We start from the raw sequence: 18,018 nt of genomic DNA on the forward strand, positions 1-18,018 counted from the left end.
CATGCACCCAATACAGGAGCACCCAGATTCATAAAGCAAGTCCTTAGAGACCTACAAAGAGATTTAGACTCCCACACAATAGTAATGGGAGACTTTAATACCCCACTGTCAACATTAGACAGATCATCAAGACAGAAAGTTAACAAGGATACCCAGGAATTGAACTCAGCTCTCCACCAAGTGGACCTAATAGACATCTACAGAACTCTCCAACCCAAATCAACAGAATATACATTCTTCTCAGCACCACATCACACTTATTCCAAAATTGACCACTTAGTTGGAAGTAAAGCACTCCTCAGCAAATGTAAAAGAACAGAAATTATAACAAACTGTCTCTCAGACCACAGTGCAATCAAACTAGAACTCAGGATTAAGAAACTCACTCAAAACCGCTCAACTACATGGAAACTGAACAATCTGCTCCTGAATGACTACTGGATACATAATGAAATGAAGGCAGAAATAAAGATGTTCTTTGAAACCAACGAGAACAAAGACACAACATACCAGAATCTCTGGGACACATTTAAAGCAGTGTATAGAGGGAAATTGATAGCACTAAATGCCCACAAGAGAAAGCAGGAAAGGTCCAAAATTGACACCCTAACATCACAATTAAAAGAACTAGAAAAGCAAGGGCAAACACATTCAAGAGATAGGAGAAGGCAAGAAATAACTAAGATCAGAGCAGAACTGAAGGAGATAGAGATACAAAAAACCCTTCAAAAAATCAATGAATCCAGGAGCTGGTTTTTTGAAAAGATCAACAAAATTGATAGACCGCTAGCAAGATTAATAAGGAAGAAAAGAGAGAAGAATCAAATAGACGCAATAAAAAATGATAAAGGGGATATCACCATTGATCCTACAGAAATACAAACTACCATCAGAGAATACTATAAACACCTCTACGCAAATAAACTAGAAAATCTAGAAGAAATGCATAAATTCCTTGACACATATAGCCTCCCAAGACTAAACCAGGAAGAAGTTGAATCTCTGAATAGACAAATAACAGGCTCTGAAATTGTGGCAATAATCAATAGCTTACCAACCAAAAAGAGTCCAGGACCAGATGGATTCACAGCTGAATTCTACCAGAGGTACAAGGAGGAGCTGGTACCATTCCTTCTGAAACTATTCCAATCAATAGAAAAAGAGGGAATCCTCCCTAACTCATTTTATGAGGCCAGCATCATCCTGATACCAAAGCCTGGCAGAGACACAACAAAAAAAGAGAATTTTAGACCAATATCCCTGATGAACATCGATGTGAAAATCCTCAATAAAATACTGGCAAACTGAATCCAGCAACATATCAAGAAGCTGATCCACCATGATCAAGTGGGCTTCATCCCTGGAATGCAAGGCTGGTTCAACATACACAAATCAATAAACGTAATCCAGCATACAAACAGAACCAAAGACAAAAACCACATGATTATCTCAATAGATGCAGAAAAGACCTTTGACAAAATTCAACAGCCCTTCATGCTAAAAGCTCTCAATAAATTAGGTATTGATGGGACGTATCTCAAAATAATAAGAGCCATTTATGACAAACCCACAGCTAATATCATAGTGAATGGGCAAAAACAGGAAGCGTTCTCTTTGAAAACTGGCAAAAGACAGGGATGCCCTCTCTCACCACTCCTATTCAACATAGTGTTGGAAGTTCTGGCCAGGGCAATCAGGCAGGAGAAGGAAATAAAGGGTATTCAATTAGGAAAAGAGGAAGTCAAACTGCCCCTGTTTGCAGATGACATGATTGTATATCTAGAAAACCCCATCGTCTCAGCCCCAAATCTCCTTATGCTGATAAGCAACTTCAGCAAAGTCTCAGGATACAAAATCAATGTGCAAAAATCACAAGCATTCTTATACACCAATAACAGACAGAGAGCCAAGTCATGAGTGAACTCCCATTCACAATTGCTTCAAAGAGAATAAAATACCTAGGAATCCAACTTACAAGGGATGTGAAGGACCTCTTCAAGGAGAACTACAAAAACTACTGCTCAATGAAATAAAAGAGGATACAAACAAATGGAACAACATTCCATGCTCATGGATAGGAAGAATCAATATCATGAAAATGGCTACATTGACCAAGGTAATTTATAGTTTCAATACCATCCCCATCAAGCTACCAATGACTGTCTTCCCAGAATTGGAAAAAAACTGCTTTAAAGTTCATATGGAACCAAAAAAGAGCCCACATTGCCGAGTCAATCCTAAGCCAAAAGAACAAAGCTGGAGGCATCACACTACCTGACTTCAAACTATACTACAAGGCTACACTAACCAAAACAGCATGGTACTGGTACCAAAACAGAGATATAGACCAATGGAACAGAACAGAGCCCTCAGAAATAATGCCACACATCTACAACTGTCTGATTTTTGACAAACCTGACAAAAACAAGCAATGGGGAAAGGATTCCCTATTTAATAAATGGTGCTGGGAAAACTGGCTAGCCATATGTAGAAAGCTGAAACTGGATCCCTTCCTTATACTTTATGCAAAAATTATTTCAAGATGGATTAAAAACTTAAATGTTAGATCTAAAACCATAAAAACCCTAGAAGAAAACCTAGGCAATACCATTCAGGACATAGGCAAGGACTTCCTGTCTAAAACACCAAAAGCAATGGCAACAAAAGCCAAAATTGACAAATGGGATCTAATTAAACTAAAGAGCTTCTGCACAGCAAAAGAAACTACCATCAGAGTGAACAGGCAACCTACAGAATGGGAGAAAATTTTTGCAATCTACTCATCTGATAAAGGGCTAATATCCAGAATCTACAAAGAACCCAAACAAATTTACAAGAAAAAAACAACCCCATCAACAAGTGGGTGAAGGATATGAACAGACACTTCTCAAAAGAAGACATTTATGCAGCCAAAAGACACATGAAAAAATGCTCATCACTGACTGGGCACGGTGGCTCATGCCTGTAATCCCAGCACTTTGGGAGGCCGAGGCGGGCGGATCATGAGGTCAGGAGATCGAGACCATCTTGGCTAACACGGAGAAACCCCGTCTCCACTAAAAATACAAAAAAAAATTAGCCAGGCTTGGAGGCAGGAGCCTGTAGTCCCAGCTACTCAGGAGGCTCAGGCAGGAGAATGGCGTGAACTCGGGAAGTGGAGCTTGCAGTGAGCTGAGATCGCGCCACTGCACTCCAGCCTGGGCGACAGAGCGAGACCCCATCTCAAAAATAAATAAATAAATAAAAAATGCTCATCATCACTGGACATCAGAGAAATGCAAATCAAAACCACAATGAGATACCATCTCACACCAGTTAGAATGGCAATCATTAAAAAGTCAGGAAACAACAGGTGCTGGAGAGGATGTGGAGAAACAGGAACACTTTTACACTGTTGGTGGGACTGTAAACTAGTTCAACCATTGTGGAAGTCAGTGTGGCGATTCCTCAGGGATCTAGAACTAGAAATACCATTTGACCCAGCCATCCCATTACTGGGTATATACCCAAAGGACTATAAATCATGCTGCTATAAAGACACATGCACACGTATGTTTATTGCGGCACTATTCACAATAGCAAAGACTTGGAACCAACCCAAATGTCCAATAACGATAGACTGGATTAAGAAAATGTGGCACATATACACCATGGAATACTATGCAGCCAGAAAAAATGATGAGTTCATGTCCTTTGTAGGGACATGGACGAAACTGGAAATCATCATTCTCAGTAAACTATCGCAAGGACAAAAAAACAAACACCACATGTTCTCACTCATAGGTGGGAATTGAACAATGAGAACACATGTACACAGGAAGGGGAACATCACATTCCGGGGACTGTTGTGGGGTGGGGGGAGGGGGTAAGGATAGCATTAGGAGATACACCTAATGCTAAATGACGAGTTAATGGGTGCAGCACACCAACATGGCACATGGATACATATGTAACAAACCTGCACATTGTGCACATGTACCCTAAAACTTAAAGTACAATAATAAAAAAAAAAAAAAGAAAAAGGTCAAGTGGGAGGACTTATACTACTTCATTTTAAGGCTTACTGTAACACTATAGTAATCAAGACAGTGTGGTATTCACGGAAGGATAGACATATAGATCAGTGGAACAGAATAGAGAGTCCAGAAATAGACCTGTACATAGACAATCAATTAATTTTCTATGATGGTCCAAAGGCAATTTGATGAGGAGAGGATCATTTTTTTCAAGAAATGTTGCTGGAGTTTTTGAAATTATCTATATGCAAAGAAATGAATCTTGATCCATACTTCAAACAATATACAAGAATTAACTTGGAATAGGCCGGGTGTGGTGGCTCATGCCTGTAATCCCAGCACTTTGGGAGGCCGAGGTGGGCAGATCACGAGGTCAGGAGATCGAGACCATCCTGGCTAACATGATGAAGCCCCATCTCTACTAAAAATACAAAAAATTAGCTGGCCATGGCTGCGGGCGCCTGTAGTCCCAGCTACTCGGGAGGCTGAGGCAGGAGAATGGCATGAACCCGGGAGGCGGAGCTTGCAGTGAGCCGAGATGGTGCCACTGCACTCCAGCCTGGACGACAGAGCGAGACTCTGTCTCAAAAACAAAACAAAACAAAACAAAAAACAAAAAAAAAGAATTAACTTGGAATGGATGATAGACCTAAATGTAAAGCCTAAAACTACAAAGCTTTGAGAAGAAAATATAGAAAAAATCTTTGTGATATAAGGTTGGTCAAAGATTTCTAGATATGATACAAGAGGCAGTATCTATAAAAGCATGATACATTTGAACCTCATCAAAGTTAAGAATGTTTTCTCTTCAAAAGGCAATGTTACGAGACTGGAAAGACAAGACACAGACTGGGAAGAAGTATTTACAAAGCACACATCTAATATCTTAAATATTTAAAGAACTCTCAAAACTCAATAATAAGAAAACAAACAACCCAAAACATACATGAATAGCAAATAAGCACGTGAAAAAATGCAAATTCAAATGGGTTACAGTGCAAGTCCACTACACATCCATTAGAATGGCTATAAAAAATCTGATTATAGCAATTGCTAGCAAGGATGCCAAACAACTGGAATCCTCATACATTGTTGATAAAAATGAAAAATAATGTAGATACTTTGGAAAACAGTTTGGCAGTTTCTAATAAAGTTGAACATATTTTTACTCTACAATCCAGGACACCCGCTCCCAGGTATTTACCAAAATGAAATGAAAACTTACATTCACCCCCAAACCTGTGTGTGAATGTCCGTGGTGGCTTTATTCTTAATTGCTCCAAACTGGAAACAAACCCAGATGTCTTTCAGTTAGTGAATAGCTAAACAAACTGTGCCTAGCCACAGAATAGAGTACTGCAAAGGATTATCAAGGAATGAAACTACTGATACAGGTAATGACATGGATGCATCTCGGATTCATTATGCCAAGGGAAAGAAACAAGACTTAAAAAGGTACATACTGGGTATATACTATATGATTCCAATTATATGACATAAGGGCAAAATTATAGGCATAGAAAACAGGTTAGTATTTTCCAGGGATTGGGAGTTGAGGGAGGGCTTGACAACACAGAATTTGGGGGGATATGCAACTGTTCCCTATCTGAATTGTAGTGGTTGCCACACAACTCTTCAGGTTTGTCAAAGCTTCAATAGCTGTATACTTAAAAGGTTGAGTTTTACTGTATGTAAATTATGATAATAAATTTTAAAAAAATCTATTAGCACTGATCATGGCCTCAAAGACCAGTGTGGAAAAGGTGATTAATATCCAAAAAATGATTGATTAAATTCCACTTCTATTTAGACCTTAGAAACATCCTTTTCTATAGTTTATTCTTGCTGGAAAGGAAAATAAATTCAGACACTAGATTCATAAATATCTATTTTTAAACACATGGTAAGTTATATAATTTCCTACTTTTAATTGAGAAATCTTTCAATTTGAATGTTTTAATATAGTTGCAAGAAAATAAATGTTCAGGAGGCATTTCTTCAGGTTCAAATAGGCAGCTAGCAAAGCATTGCTGAGCACCTTCCAGAAGCCAGACCTTGGTCTTTAAGGGTTTCTTTTTCTTTTCTTTTTGACATGGAGTCTCGCTCTGTCACTCAGGCTGGAGTGCAGTGATGCGATCTTGGGTCACTGCAACTTCTGCCTCCCGGATTTAGGCAATTCTCTTGCCTCAGCCTCCCGAGTAGCTTGGATTACAGGCACCCACCACCATGCCCTGTTAATTTTTGTATTTTTTGTAGATCTGAAATTTCACCATGTTGGCCAGGCTGATCTCAAATTCCTGACCTCAAGATATCCGCCCTCCTTGGCCTCCCAAAGTGCTGGGATTACCAGCGCAAGCCACCTCGCTCCCTGGCCCCTTTAAAGGTTTCTTGACTCCCTTTTTTTTTTTCCTCTTTGTGCTGCCCTTGCTTTATTGTTGTTGCTGTTATTTTAGCAATCTAGGCCCTGGGTAGCATGCCAAGCACATTACGTGTGCTATCTCAGTATTTAATCCTCACAATAGCCCTATGAAGTTGTTGTTATCACACCATTTTATCTAAGAGGAAACTGAAGCCTAGCGAGGTTTGGTAACAAGGTCACAGCCACTAGGCTCAGAGATAAGGATTCCCATTCAGCTCTGGCTTGTAATTTTGTTTCTCTGTATGGACTGCTTACAATATTTTGCATAGCTTTTACATTCATCTTATTGATTCATTCAACATTTGCTGAATGCTTCCTATTATCTTCAAAGCTGGCAATAATTTCTCTTCGTATTTTCACAAGAAAGTGAAATAAAATTTAGCCAGGACAGGAAGGAGTGTGCCTGTCTCTTGCAGTGGGCAGGAAGAGGCTGGTGGGGCCGACTTCAGTGCTTATTTCTGAAGAAGTGCCCCAACACATCCTCCTCTTTGAAACAAGTGCTCTGCCATCCATCCACAGTTCTTCAGGTGTCTGCCTGTAGCTGTGCAAACGGTGAAGGCATATGCTGGCTGGAAATTGCTATCTCCTGGGGACTTTCTTGAGCTACAACATCAAATATTCTGCAATGGATGTGAGGTTTTCTCTATAGGAGGTGCTTCACCCTGGCCCAGCCCTCTTGCTTAGTGGCTTGTGACCCAATGGATGAAAGGCCAAGGTGAATACTTACTGTTATGGCCTGAATGTTTGTGTCTTCCTAAATTCATATGTTGAAGCCCCTAACCTTCAATGAGATAGTGTTTGCAGGTGGGGCCTTTGGGAGGTGTTTAGGTTCAGATGAAACCATCGGGGTGGAGTCTCTGTGATGGGATCAGTATCCTTATAAAAAGAAGGAAAACTGGAGCACCAGAGTGCCCTCTCTCTCTCTTTCTCTCACTCAACAAACATCTGTTGTTCAGCCACTCAGTCTTTTGTTGCAGCAAACTGTAGTTGAGTAAGAGATCACCTTCCTTACACTCCTCAAGGACAGGCCTTTGCTGTGGCCTGAGACATCAGTGTGACCCATTGGGTCCATCCATAGAAAGGCAGACAATCATGAGAAAAAAAAAATACACATATGGGACCATAAGCTACACAAAGAAATGAGATGTACAGAAATGTCCTTACCAAAGTGCTGAAACTATGTAGGAAATTAGTTATCAGCTTAATGAGAGAATTTATTGAGCATGTACTATTGCCAACCACTTTTCATGTATGTTCTCATTCTCACATCTAAATGAGGAATGTATCATCATTAATTACATGATCATTAAGAGTTGGAACTGGCATTGCAATCAGGCCTAACTTAAGAACTTGAGTGCTTAAGCCTGAAGGCAGAGTATAACAGGTCAGCACTTTAGAATATAAAATCAAGTCGGTAAACACTCCCTGAAATAAAGAGGCCCACTGGTGATCTGAGAAACACAAAAGACAGAAATGCTAACCAACATGTTCTGGAGGCTTACCATCCACCAGGCACATCCTAAGTACTTTCCACATACTAGCTCACCTCAGTGCAGTGTTTGGGAGGGAGGTATGTTAGCATCATGAAGAAGATAGTATCAAAGAATAGGGTTACCAGGTAAAATATAGGATACCCAGTTAGATTTAAATTTCAGATAGGCAATGAATATTGTTTTAGCATAAGTACATCCCTAATATTGTTTGCAGATTAGTTGGTTATCTGAAATTCAAATAGAACTGGGTGCCCTGTATTATTATTTGCTAAATCTGGCAACCCTGCAGAGGGAGTAAGTCTCAGAACTGAAACAGAATAAAGCTGGGAATGGAAGCCAGGAAATCTGACTCTGGAGTCTGCAATCTTACTGTAAAACTTTGCTGCCTCTCAGAAGGGAGCTCAGGTGTCATGGAACCAACCCCAGGCAGAGCAGGCACCCAGCTAATGGTGGAAGCAAGAATTCCAGGGGTGGGCTAGTTAGAGGAAGGCTATCTTCCTAGAAGTTGAGCCTGCAACACAACCAGGTACTTTGGAAAGCAGGAGAGAGTAATGAGTTAGAACTGGGGTCTGCAGTGAGACAGTCCCTGTTTCCTGCTGTGTGGCTCCACACTTATTAGCTGGTTCTCTTTGGGCAAGCTGCAAAACTCCTCAAAGTCCCAGTGTCCTCAGCTGGGCTCACAGGTACAGTTGTTTTTCCTCCTCGGCTCCCATGTCAATTTCCCTCATTAGTCTATGAGCTCCTTGGGGATAGGGACCTATCATACATGTGATTGGGAATGGGGTCTATCATATATCTCATTGTATGCAGCATATAGTAGGTGCCTAATAAATGCTTGATTTTTTATGAGCTGGCCAACGCTGGAAGGAACTTGGGAGAAAATGTAGCAGGAATGTGGGGGTATGAGGAATCCTCATTTTATGGCCTAGATAGATTGTTTTAACAATTTATGAAAACAGCTCATTTGGTTTTTAAATAAAATTTTTAAGGAAAAAGTGTAATTTATTTCCTGCTTTTCAAATCATTTTCTATCATCTCAGGCCCCCATTAGAGAAAACTATGGTAAAATTGACATTCTTAGCAATGATGCTTGAAAGAGATATTATATAATTTGCTACAAGGGCACTTTCCTGATGCATTGTGAGGCTCAAGAAGCTGGTAAGACTATTCTAGGTCATTACCACATTTCCTTGGGTCACCCCTACTCTGCTGGTCTCTTGCATCCTGACTTTCCTAATGCACTAGGCTTTACCATTGTAAGCTGTCAGCAAATCATCAGCTGGTCTGTTTCTTTAAAGGAAGATAATACACTTCCTGCCCCACAAGAGACCAGGGACTTCTCTGTAACTTTATCTCCTAAGAAACTCTAGAGGTGCCTATTCCATGTCACCACCTTTGTTTAAAAGCTTGGTGCACAGTGCTAGACAGAAAGTATGTCCCAGTGTTCCATTTATAGCTCTTGTTGGATTTATCTGCCTGGGAAACTGAAGTGAAATATGTTCTTTAAGTGAACTCAGCATTATTTGTCACTCAGAGCAAAAAAGGAAATGCCTAAAAGGATGGTTTCAAATCCCTGTGGTCTATTATTTGTAACCTGGGTAGTGAATGGCAAGAAATATGCAGTGAGAAAGAAAAAGAGGCCTGGAAATGCAAATAACATGATATAAAAAATAAATTTAGATAATTCGATGACATTGACCCAAAAAAGAAAAATCAAGACTATTTCTTTTTGAAATAATCAGATTGTTTTGTCCACAATTGAGTTTGGGTGTAACTGCTTTGCACATGTTCATTTTCCATTACTTTGAGTTGTTACACTAATCCATTAATGTTCATGGCAGAATAAAAAAAAAGTAGGATGTTCAAATTAAAAAATCAATTCCAACCCAAATAGAATATTGGCTGTTCAGACATGATTAAGTTTCAAAGTAGACATGTATTTTTGTGCTAATGAGGAAAGATCGCCATGTGCACATTTGATGAAGTAGTGTAAAATTTAGTTAGGGAGAAGCAGGTTACATTCAGGTAGAAATACCTTCCTTATGTCAAGATAATATTATTTTTTTTCCCCAAGTGAGAATTCATGCTTTATTCTTAATTTTAGAAGATGATGGTAATTTTTTTTCATTGTGCTTCTTTATGTTCTCCAAGTTTTCAGCGTTGACCATAGGGTGATTTCCCAATTTGAGTGAGATATATTAAAGTAATTTTTGAAATAACCCAGAAGTGTTGCATATGAATGTATTTGTCAATGCATTAAAAAGGAAGTGGATGTTCCATTTGCTTTGGAAACAAGGCCATTCTGGGGCTTGGGAATGTGCTTCCTCAGAAAGAAGGATAGACCCATGTCAGCAGCTCTGAAATGGCCTTATCCTTACGGAAATGTAAAGTGATAGTCAAGGTCTTGCTTGTCATCACCACAAAATGTGAGAGGTAAAATATACTGCCAAGTAGAGGTTTTATCTTTTTCCCTAGCCAAAGGAAGGAAGCCTTTCGAGACATCTAGTGTGTTTGGAAGATGAAGATAAAGGAGAGTACCGTTTTGCCCCAGTGAAAGGACAGTAGAAAAAAATGTCCAGGCCTCAGTTTTCATGTTTTGCTTCCCTGGCTTTGAGGCCTGTTTGAAAGAAATGTTTGAACATTCAAAGAGCCCTTTTGGACTCTTCTTTTTTTTTTAAGATAGGGTCTCACTCTGTTACCCAGGCTGGAGTACAGTGGCATGATCTTGGCTCATTGTAACCTCTGCCTCCCAAGTGATTCTCCAGCCTCAGTCTCCCAAGTAGCTGGGATTAAAGGTGCATGCCACCATGCCCAGCTACCTTTTTGGACTCTTTTGGTTGTAGATGTGAACCTTGCCTCATCGGCCTGCACATAGCACAGTGTGATGGCATAAACCTGCTAAAAGATCTTGAATCCTTTTTGCCTACTCATGCTTTAAGAGTTACCCACTGTTAAAAAAGGGTTCAGAGGAGTATCATTTTATTCATCTTTCATTATCAGAGATCTACTTTGACTTTGAGTCACCCATTCATTTATTCATTAAACTCTTATAAAGTTCTTTCTTTTTGTCATAGACTTTGCCAAGTCTTATCACCTAGGTTACTGTTTTAAAATCTCAACTACAGTTTTGTAAAGTAGGACTTTTAGCTCCCATTTGACAGATAAGGAGAATAAGGAGTAGGCAGAAAGTCACTTGCCCCAACCAATAAGTGGTGGAATGAAGTTCTAGCTGCTGGCCCAGTGTTCTTTTGCCCTCCTGGCTGTCTTCTGTCATTCATATGTTGGACATGCTGACTTTTGTATTGCATCTTTGACAAAGCCATTCCTTGTCTTCGATGTGTCTGATTAATAACTTAGCATCAGATTTGTTTTTATGGGTTAGAAAGAGAAAAGCAAATCTAAAAGTTCGTTCTATTGTATCAAAATGTCTATGAGAGCTAGACATGATCATGACCACATTTGGCACAAAAAATGTTCTTAAAATCTGGAAGTCTGAGTTAATTGCTTTGAAAGACACTGCATTTGATTAACGCTGAGTTAATTGCTTTAAAGGACACCTGATTCTTATTTGCTAAACTCTTAGAAATATGCCATGCCAACATGCTGAGGTAAAACTGAGCATAGAGCAGTTAGTAGACAGAAGCGGCGGGATCTCTTGAACCCCAAACCTTGACCTTTCCAGGGCAAGGAGTCTAATCCAGGCATTTCCTGGGAAGGCAGAAAGGACCTGCCAATCAAAAAAGACATTACCAACACATTTTGAGGCCCTGCTTTTTGAACAGGTTTGCTCTAGGCAGTAGGACAGAGCAGAAAGAGGTAGGCTTTGGTGCCAGGCAACTTTGAACTTGAACTTGCTTTATCACTTACCAGTCCAAAGGAAACTGGCAAAATATAATTTAAAAATCTGATTTCTCATAGGCAAAATGGGGATAAAAATGTCTAACTCAAAGATTTGTTTTGAAAATTACATCTGGTAATATAAGCCGAGTACCTCTCTGGTACCTAATGTCAACAATATTGAGTAAATAGAAGCATTTATTCATTTAATCGTTAGTTCAAATAAACAAACAAAAAACTCCAAAGACATTATACATACAGTATGGATTCAACTATTTACAAGTTATATGGAAAAAAAACCAAGACAGAAACATGCCAAAATATTTAAGATTTCCTATATGCGACAGAATACAAATTGATATTTTTTCTTTCTTTATACCTTTCTAAACTTTACAAGCTGTATTTAATTTGCTTGTATTACTTTAATCAGAAAAAAAACAAAGCAAAAGAGAACTAATCTCTCCTTTTATGTGGATCCTAAGGAGATGTTTTCATTACATCCAAGAAGATGGGGAATGAATTGCAAATTCATAAATTAAAATACCTGATTTTTTCCTACCGAAAAAGAAGGCTTTACATAATTTCCACAGGTAGCAATGACTCAGTCACTATTTGAGTGTTAGTATCTATACTAAGGATAAAAGTTCAATTTCAGCTATCAGATGCTGTGCTTGATTGCAGAAGTCTAACTATACCATTGATTCAGACTTTGCTAGTAGTTTTGCTTACAGTAAAACCTGGTCAGAATTAATTTTATGTATATGTGTATTTGCATCTCTACACAATTAACTTTACACAGTTTCTTTACCCTGATGTGTCTTAAGTCAACCACTTTAAAGTTGTATATTCCATCCTAAGACAAATTTTTAGAATATTTAATTATTATTTTGGTTGCCAAACAATAACTACAGTCTTTGAAACACTGTAACAAAATTTCTTCTTAAAGAAAATTGTATTTGGGGGTCCTAATAGCCCAGGTTTTAACTTCCTTTCTTTTGCAGATATCTTTTAAAATAAAAATGGATATCCTTTCAATTGTCCCTTTTTCTGGCTTACAAAGGAATTCTCTTAAAGAGAGATCTCTATCAGCAGTAAAGCAGATTGCTTTGTGAAAGCAAACAGGGCAAGAAAGATTTTCTACATATAGACTAACACAGAAATTTCTACAAATGGATGTTAACATTCTTCTTTTTATTGGGCTTCCTTCATCTCAATTTTCTTTTTTTTTTTTCTTGGGGAAGGATTTTTATTTTTCTTTCTTTTTATTATTATACTTTAGGTTTTAGGGTATATGTGCACAATGTGCAGGCTTGTTACATATGTATCCATGTGCCATGTTGGTTTGCTGCACCCATTAACTCGTCATTTAGCATTAGGTGTATCTCCTAATGCTGTCCCTCCCCCCTCCCCCCACCCCACAACAGTCCCCGGAGTGTGATGTTCCCCTCTTCATCTCAATTTTCTATGAAATGAGATACCAAGAAGCAAGTCTCAAAGTCCAAGCATTGTGCCACTTACCTATACAGTCTGGGCCCCAGTGGCCAGGACAACACCGAGGTTGGAGATAGTCCTTCCTACAAATATGGCGGCATCCGGGGAGAGACAGAGAGTATGTTCTGACCTCAAAGGTGTACCTTGGAGGGTAAAGAGAGGACATTAACCCACGATAAGACCAATGCAGTTACTCTAGGTGGTAGAATTGCCTTAGCTTTCAATTTAGGTCTTAATACTTATCTACAGTTAAAAATATCTAGATGGAACACATTTGGCTTTCTAGGTAGTATAAAACTTAATTATGATTATTTTTTATTGTGAGAAATGGATGAAAAAATCAGAAAACAATGAACATACGGGGGAAATATCTAAAGTGATACCAGAAGTGAAGTTAGTAGATGAAATAAATATTAAAGCCTAGGCACATGCTAGAGGTATACCTAAAACTTATCACTGAGTGTCCTAGCAGTCAATGCAGGAAGGGAGAGATCATGAGTTACAAAATGCACAGTATGTGTGGATTTAAAGCAAACCCATTGCTCAGGCTTAGCATATTTATTGGAGATATTGCAGATGTAGAAATGCTTGTGGCAAAGGCAGTATAATGCAGCAAGGGACATTTCCCACAATATCTTTGTAGGAGATAAAATGATGAGTTCCTTAGAAGAGTTTTTAGTGCCAGCTGAGATATAGTTCTGGAATAACAATTCTATGGAGGTTAAACACTATTGTCTATTTAAAGGGATCTCTGCAGGCATGGCTTACTCTAGGATTAGACTTGGTGTATTTAGAGACAATCCTTCATAAATGTTGTTTCTTTTCATTTCTTTCAACTGGGCTGCTGTTAAGAATAACGTGGTGATGAATTCAAGGTTGTCCTCCCAAACCTGTCCTTGAAATATAGCTGATTAACAGCACAGTCACATACTTTACGAACAGTCAAGTTGGGGATAGAGTTGACTTTTTCTGAATGGTTGAGAATACTGGCAGGGACACCTCTTCAAGAAGGTGGGCAGAAGGAGAGTCCAAGGGCAGGACCAAATATCCCTTCAGGAACTAGTTTTGAAAGAATACAAGTGGCCAATAGGTGTATAAAAAGGTGCTCAACATCACTAAACACCAGGGAAAGGCAAATCAAAACCACAATGAGATACGTCCTCACAGCTATTATGATGGTTATTATAAAAAGCACGAAACAAAAGACAACAAGTGTTGGCAAGGATGTGGAGAAAAGGGAACACCTGTACACTGTTGGTGAGAATGTAAATTGGTATAACTGCTATAGAAAAAAGTATGGAGGTCCTTCAAAAATTAAAAATAAAACTACCATATGATCCATTAATCCTACTTCTAGTTATATATCCAAAAAAATTGAAATTAGGATCTTAAAGAGATCTCTTCACTCTCATGTTCACTGCAGCATTATTCACAACAGCCAAGACATGGAAGCAACATAAACATCCATCAATGGATGAATGGATAAAGAAAATGTGGTATACACATACACTGAAATATTACTCAGCCCTTAACAAGAAGGAAATCTTGTAACTTGTGACAACATGGATGAACCTAGAGGATATCATGCTAAGTGAAATAAGCTAGACACAGAAGAACAAATACTATATGATCCCACTTATATGAGGAATATAAATAGAGTGGAATGGTGGTTGTTAAGGGTTGGAAGGATGAGAAAATGGGAAGGTATGTTCGCAGGGTACAAAGTTTTGGTTACCAAAGATGAAAACATTCTAGAGATTTAGTGCCTAAACAATAACGTAATATATGCTTAAACATTGCAACGAGAGGAGAGCTTATGTTAAGCATTCTTATCACAAAAAAGAGGGGGGAGAAAACTTTTGAAGATGATGGAGATGTTTATGACACTGATTGTGGTGTTGGTTTCATGGATTGTACTTATCTTCAAACTCATCAAGTTGTGTACATCAAGAATGTCCAGGTTTTTGTATGTCAGTAATATTTCAATAAAGTGATTTTTAAACAGAACCAAATAACATAAAACAAAAGAACCAATCTTGAGTTTGTTCCAGCATAGATGAATGATAGACCAAAGTCATTAAATCTAAAACATTTCTGGATGCAAAAATTTTATCCTATGTGTGTGTGTGCTTGTGTGTTTGTGTGTTGGAATATAACCAAGTGTCCACCTTGGCAATGAACAAAAAAGTAGCCAGTACAAAAAAGTTTTCAGCTTTGGTAATTGAGTGTTAACTGCTGCATATGCTTGCTAATTTTTTTCTTTTTTTTTTCCAGAAAGAATCAGAAGCAATCAAGGTGTTACAAGTCCTGATTACGCAGAGACGTTAATCACGTACCATACGAACTCCGATCATCGTGTTAGAATCTAACCTCCAAAAGGAGGAACAGGTAAAAATTATCCCATCTGATGATACCCACTGCTTGCTAATTCTAGGTTAGTTAATGCTGGGAAACTTTTATTTAAAATGATGATTTATGATTTTAGAATATAGTGTGGTCACATTAAGCAAATGTGAATTTAAAATAGTGTGATATAATAGTGTTAATGTTTCATTTCATGCAAAATAAGAAAAAAATCCTTCCACCCGGAATTAAAAGCAAACTCATTGAGTACTATCTAATTTCTAAATAAACAGGCTGAGCAAATACAAATTGCATTTGCAGTTGAGCCCCATGGCTGCACCCATTAGCTAGTGAGCAGAACCACTTGTCATCCTTTGCCAGAATTAGCCTTGAGTTATCAGAGTTTTGAATCCCAAGAGGTCTTCAAGAATGCAAAGTTTACATAAAATGCAACCATGCAGCAATTCATCTTTCCCCCTTCTTTGACTTCTACTTAGTATCAAGGTCCATAGCTAAAGAGATGACTGTCATACTCAAGGCTTTTAACACATTCAAGACTAGAATTCTTTCCAAATTAAATAAAATACAGGCAAAATGAAAAGAGAATGTTTATGTGCAATACAAGTCAATTTTGTATTAAAATGTGAATGGATAACAATATATATTTTATTTTTTGAGATATAGTTTCACTCTGTCACCCAGGCTGGAGTGCAGTGGCTCGATCTCAGCTCATTGCAACTTCCTCCTCCTGGGTTCAAGCGATTCTCGTGCCTCAAGCTCCTGAGTAGCTGGGATTACAGGCAGATGCCACCAGGCCTGACTAATTTTTGTATTTTTAGTAGAGATGAGTTTTCACCATGTTGGACAGGTTGGTCTTGAACTCCTGATCTCAAGTGATCCTCCCATCTCGGCCTCCCAGAGTGCTGGGATTACAGTCATGAACCACCGCACCTGGCCAACAATATATATTTTAGACTTAAGTTCATAAATTGTGAGTTACCTAAGTTTGGGCTCATTGTCTTAGAGCAAGAGAAAAGTCATGGAAATGCTTTGCAGTTTTTGAGACAGGGAGTTTCAAGTTGGATTCATAGTTCCATCACATTTATTTTCTCATGAGTACCTGCAATCTCGAACCCCTACAGAGCCACTGGTAATCTTGGTGTAACCATCCGGGCACTTGACTCCAAGGTTGAGAGCACAGGATCGGCACTCGGTCCTAATTGTAAGAAGAGACTTCCTATCACATCTTCTTGCCTGTGTAAGTATAAAAAAAAGGAACATTAATTCCTGTTATCAGAGTCTTGCAAAACATCTAGCATGGCCAATCTTCTCCACTGGAATGTCTCCCATCATCTCAGTGGAACGTCAGGGATGGTGATAAGGTTGATTGGTAATGACTGGTTTGCTCCTTTCAATCTTATCTGGACAGAGTATTGAGATCAATAAGCAATGTCTGCCATGGCTGTAGGTGAAAGAAGAGCCACTGTTTGTACCATACATTTGCCATACCTGAGCTAGAGTCTGAAGTCTAGCAAGGTAAGATAATGTTATTACCCACATTTATTCAAGTGGGGAACCTGAAATATATTGTAGAATAACTCTCAAGTGAAAAATTTGTAAAGCAGGTTATTCAAGGTCAATTGGTCATAGATCAGCAGATCTCAAGGATGTTCTTTCATCATTGATTCCACAGGAATGTCTGCTCTGGAGCCAGCACTGTGCCAGTGCCGTGGAGGATACAGTTACTGTTTCAAAGATATTTGCAATCTTTAGATTACAATCCAACTGAAAAGTAGGTTCCCAGAGAGCAGGGATCTTTCTCTGTTTTGTCAACTGTTGTACCTAAGCCCTAAAATAGTATCTGATGCATAGCAGTGCTCAGTGAATACTTGTTGATTAAACGAATGAATTGGGGAAATCAGACACGCTAGGAACAGTTATTTAGCAACATAAGGTGGTGGAGATGTAACTACTAAATTGAATGATCCAGACCCAATTTGGCACTGTCTTTAGGATCCCCTGTTGCTCATAATGCCGAGGCTGACCGTCCCCGAGAGATGCCTCCCTTTCCTCAACTTTTCTTCATTTCCCCATCAAGCTTAAGATGGAGCAGCTTTGTACAACAAAGAGAGACTAAACTTGGGGATCAAAAGACCTAAGTTTGGAGTCAAACTCTATATCTTGCTAAGTGTACAATCTTGAATGAATTGCTTACCCCTTGCCATCACCTATAAAGAGGAGATATTAATAACCACTCTTGAGGTTATTGAGACCTTTAAATGATGACGGTCATTTAAGCAGGTGCAAATTTCCTGGCAAAATGTCTGAAGTATCACAAGTGGTGAATGCTGGCTGCTGTAACTCTTCACTCACCTTTGTGCCTGTTTCCTCTCCTAACTGGTATGTTCTCACTGGGCTG

At 38.8% G+C, this 18,018-nt stretch overlaps 1 protein-coding gene and 1 non-coding gene across 2 annotated transcripts in view; both read right to left on the minus strand.

The window, feature by feature from the left end:
* STAB2 (stabilin 2) overlaps positions 1-18,018 on the minus strand; it is a 182,248-nt gene that overhangs the window by 161,747 nt on the left and 2,483 nt on the right. Inside the window, exons 2-3 of the mRNA XM_032171502.1 lie at positions 16,720-16,853; positions 13,284-13,399 (exon numbers count right to left, since the gene is read on the minus strand). Of these exons, the coding sequence (XP_032027393.1) occupies positions 13,284-13,399; positions 16,720-16,853 (250 nt within the window). The remainder of the gene's footprint in view (positions 1-13,283; positions 13,400-16,719; positions 16,854-18,018) is intronic.
* Positions 15,536-15,667, minus strand: LOC116479767 (U8 small nucleolar RNA). Its single transcript, XR_004251078.1, has one exon. It is a non-coding gene; the product is annotated as a U8 small nucleolar RNA (small nucleolar RNA).

This window comes from Hylobates moloch, unplaced genomic scaffold (genome assembly GCF_009828535.3).
Source record: "Hylobates moloch isolate HMO894 unplaced genomic scaffold, HMol_V3 SCAFFOLD_12, whole genome shotgun sequence".
Classification (NCBI taxonomy): Eukaryota; Metazoa; Chordata; class Mammalia; order Primates; family Hylobatidae; genus Hylobates; species Hylobates moloch.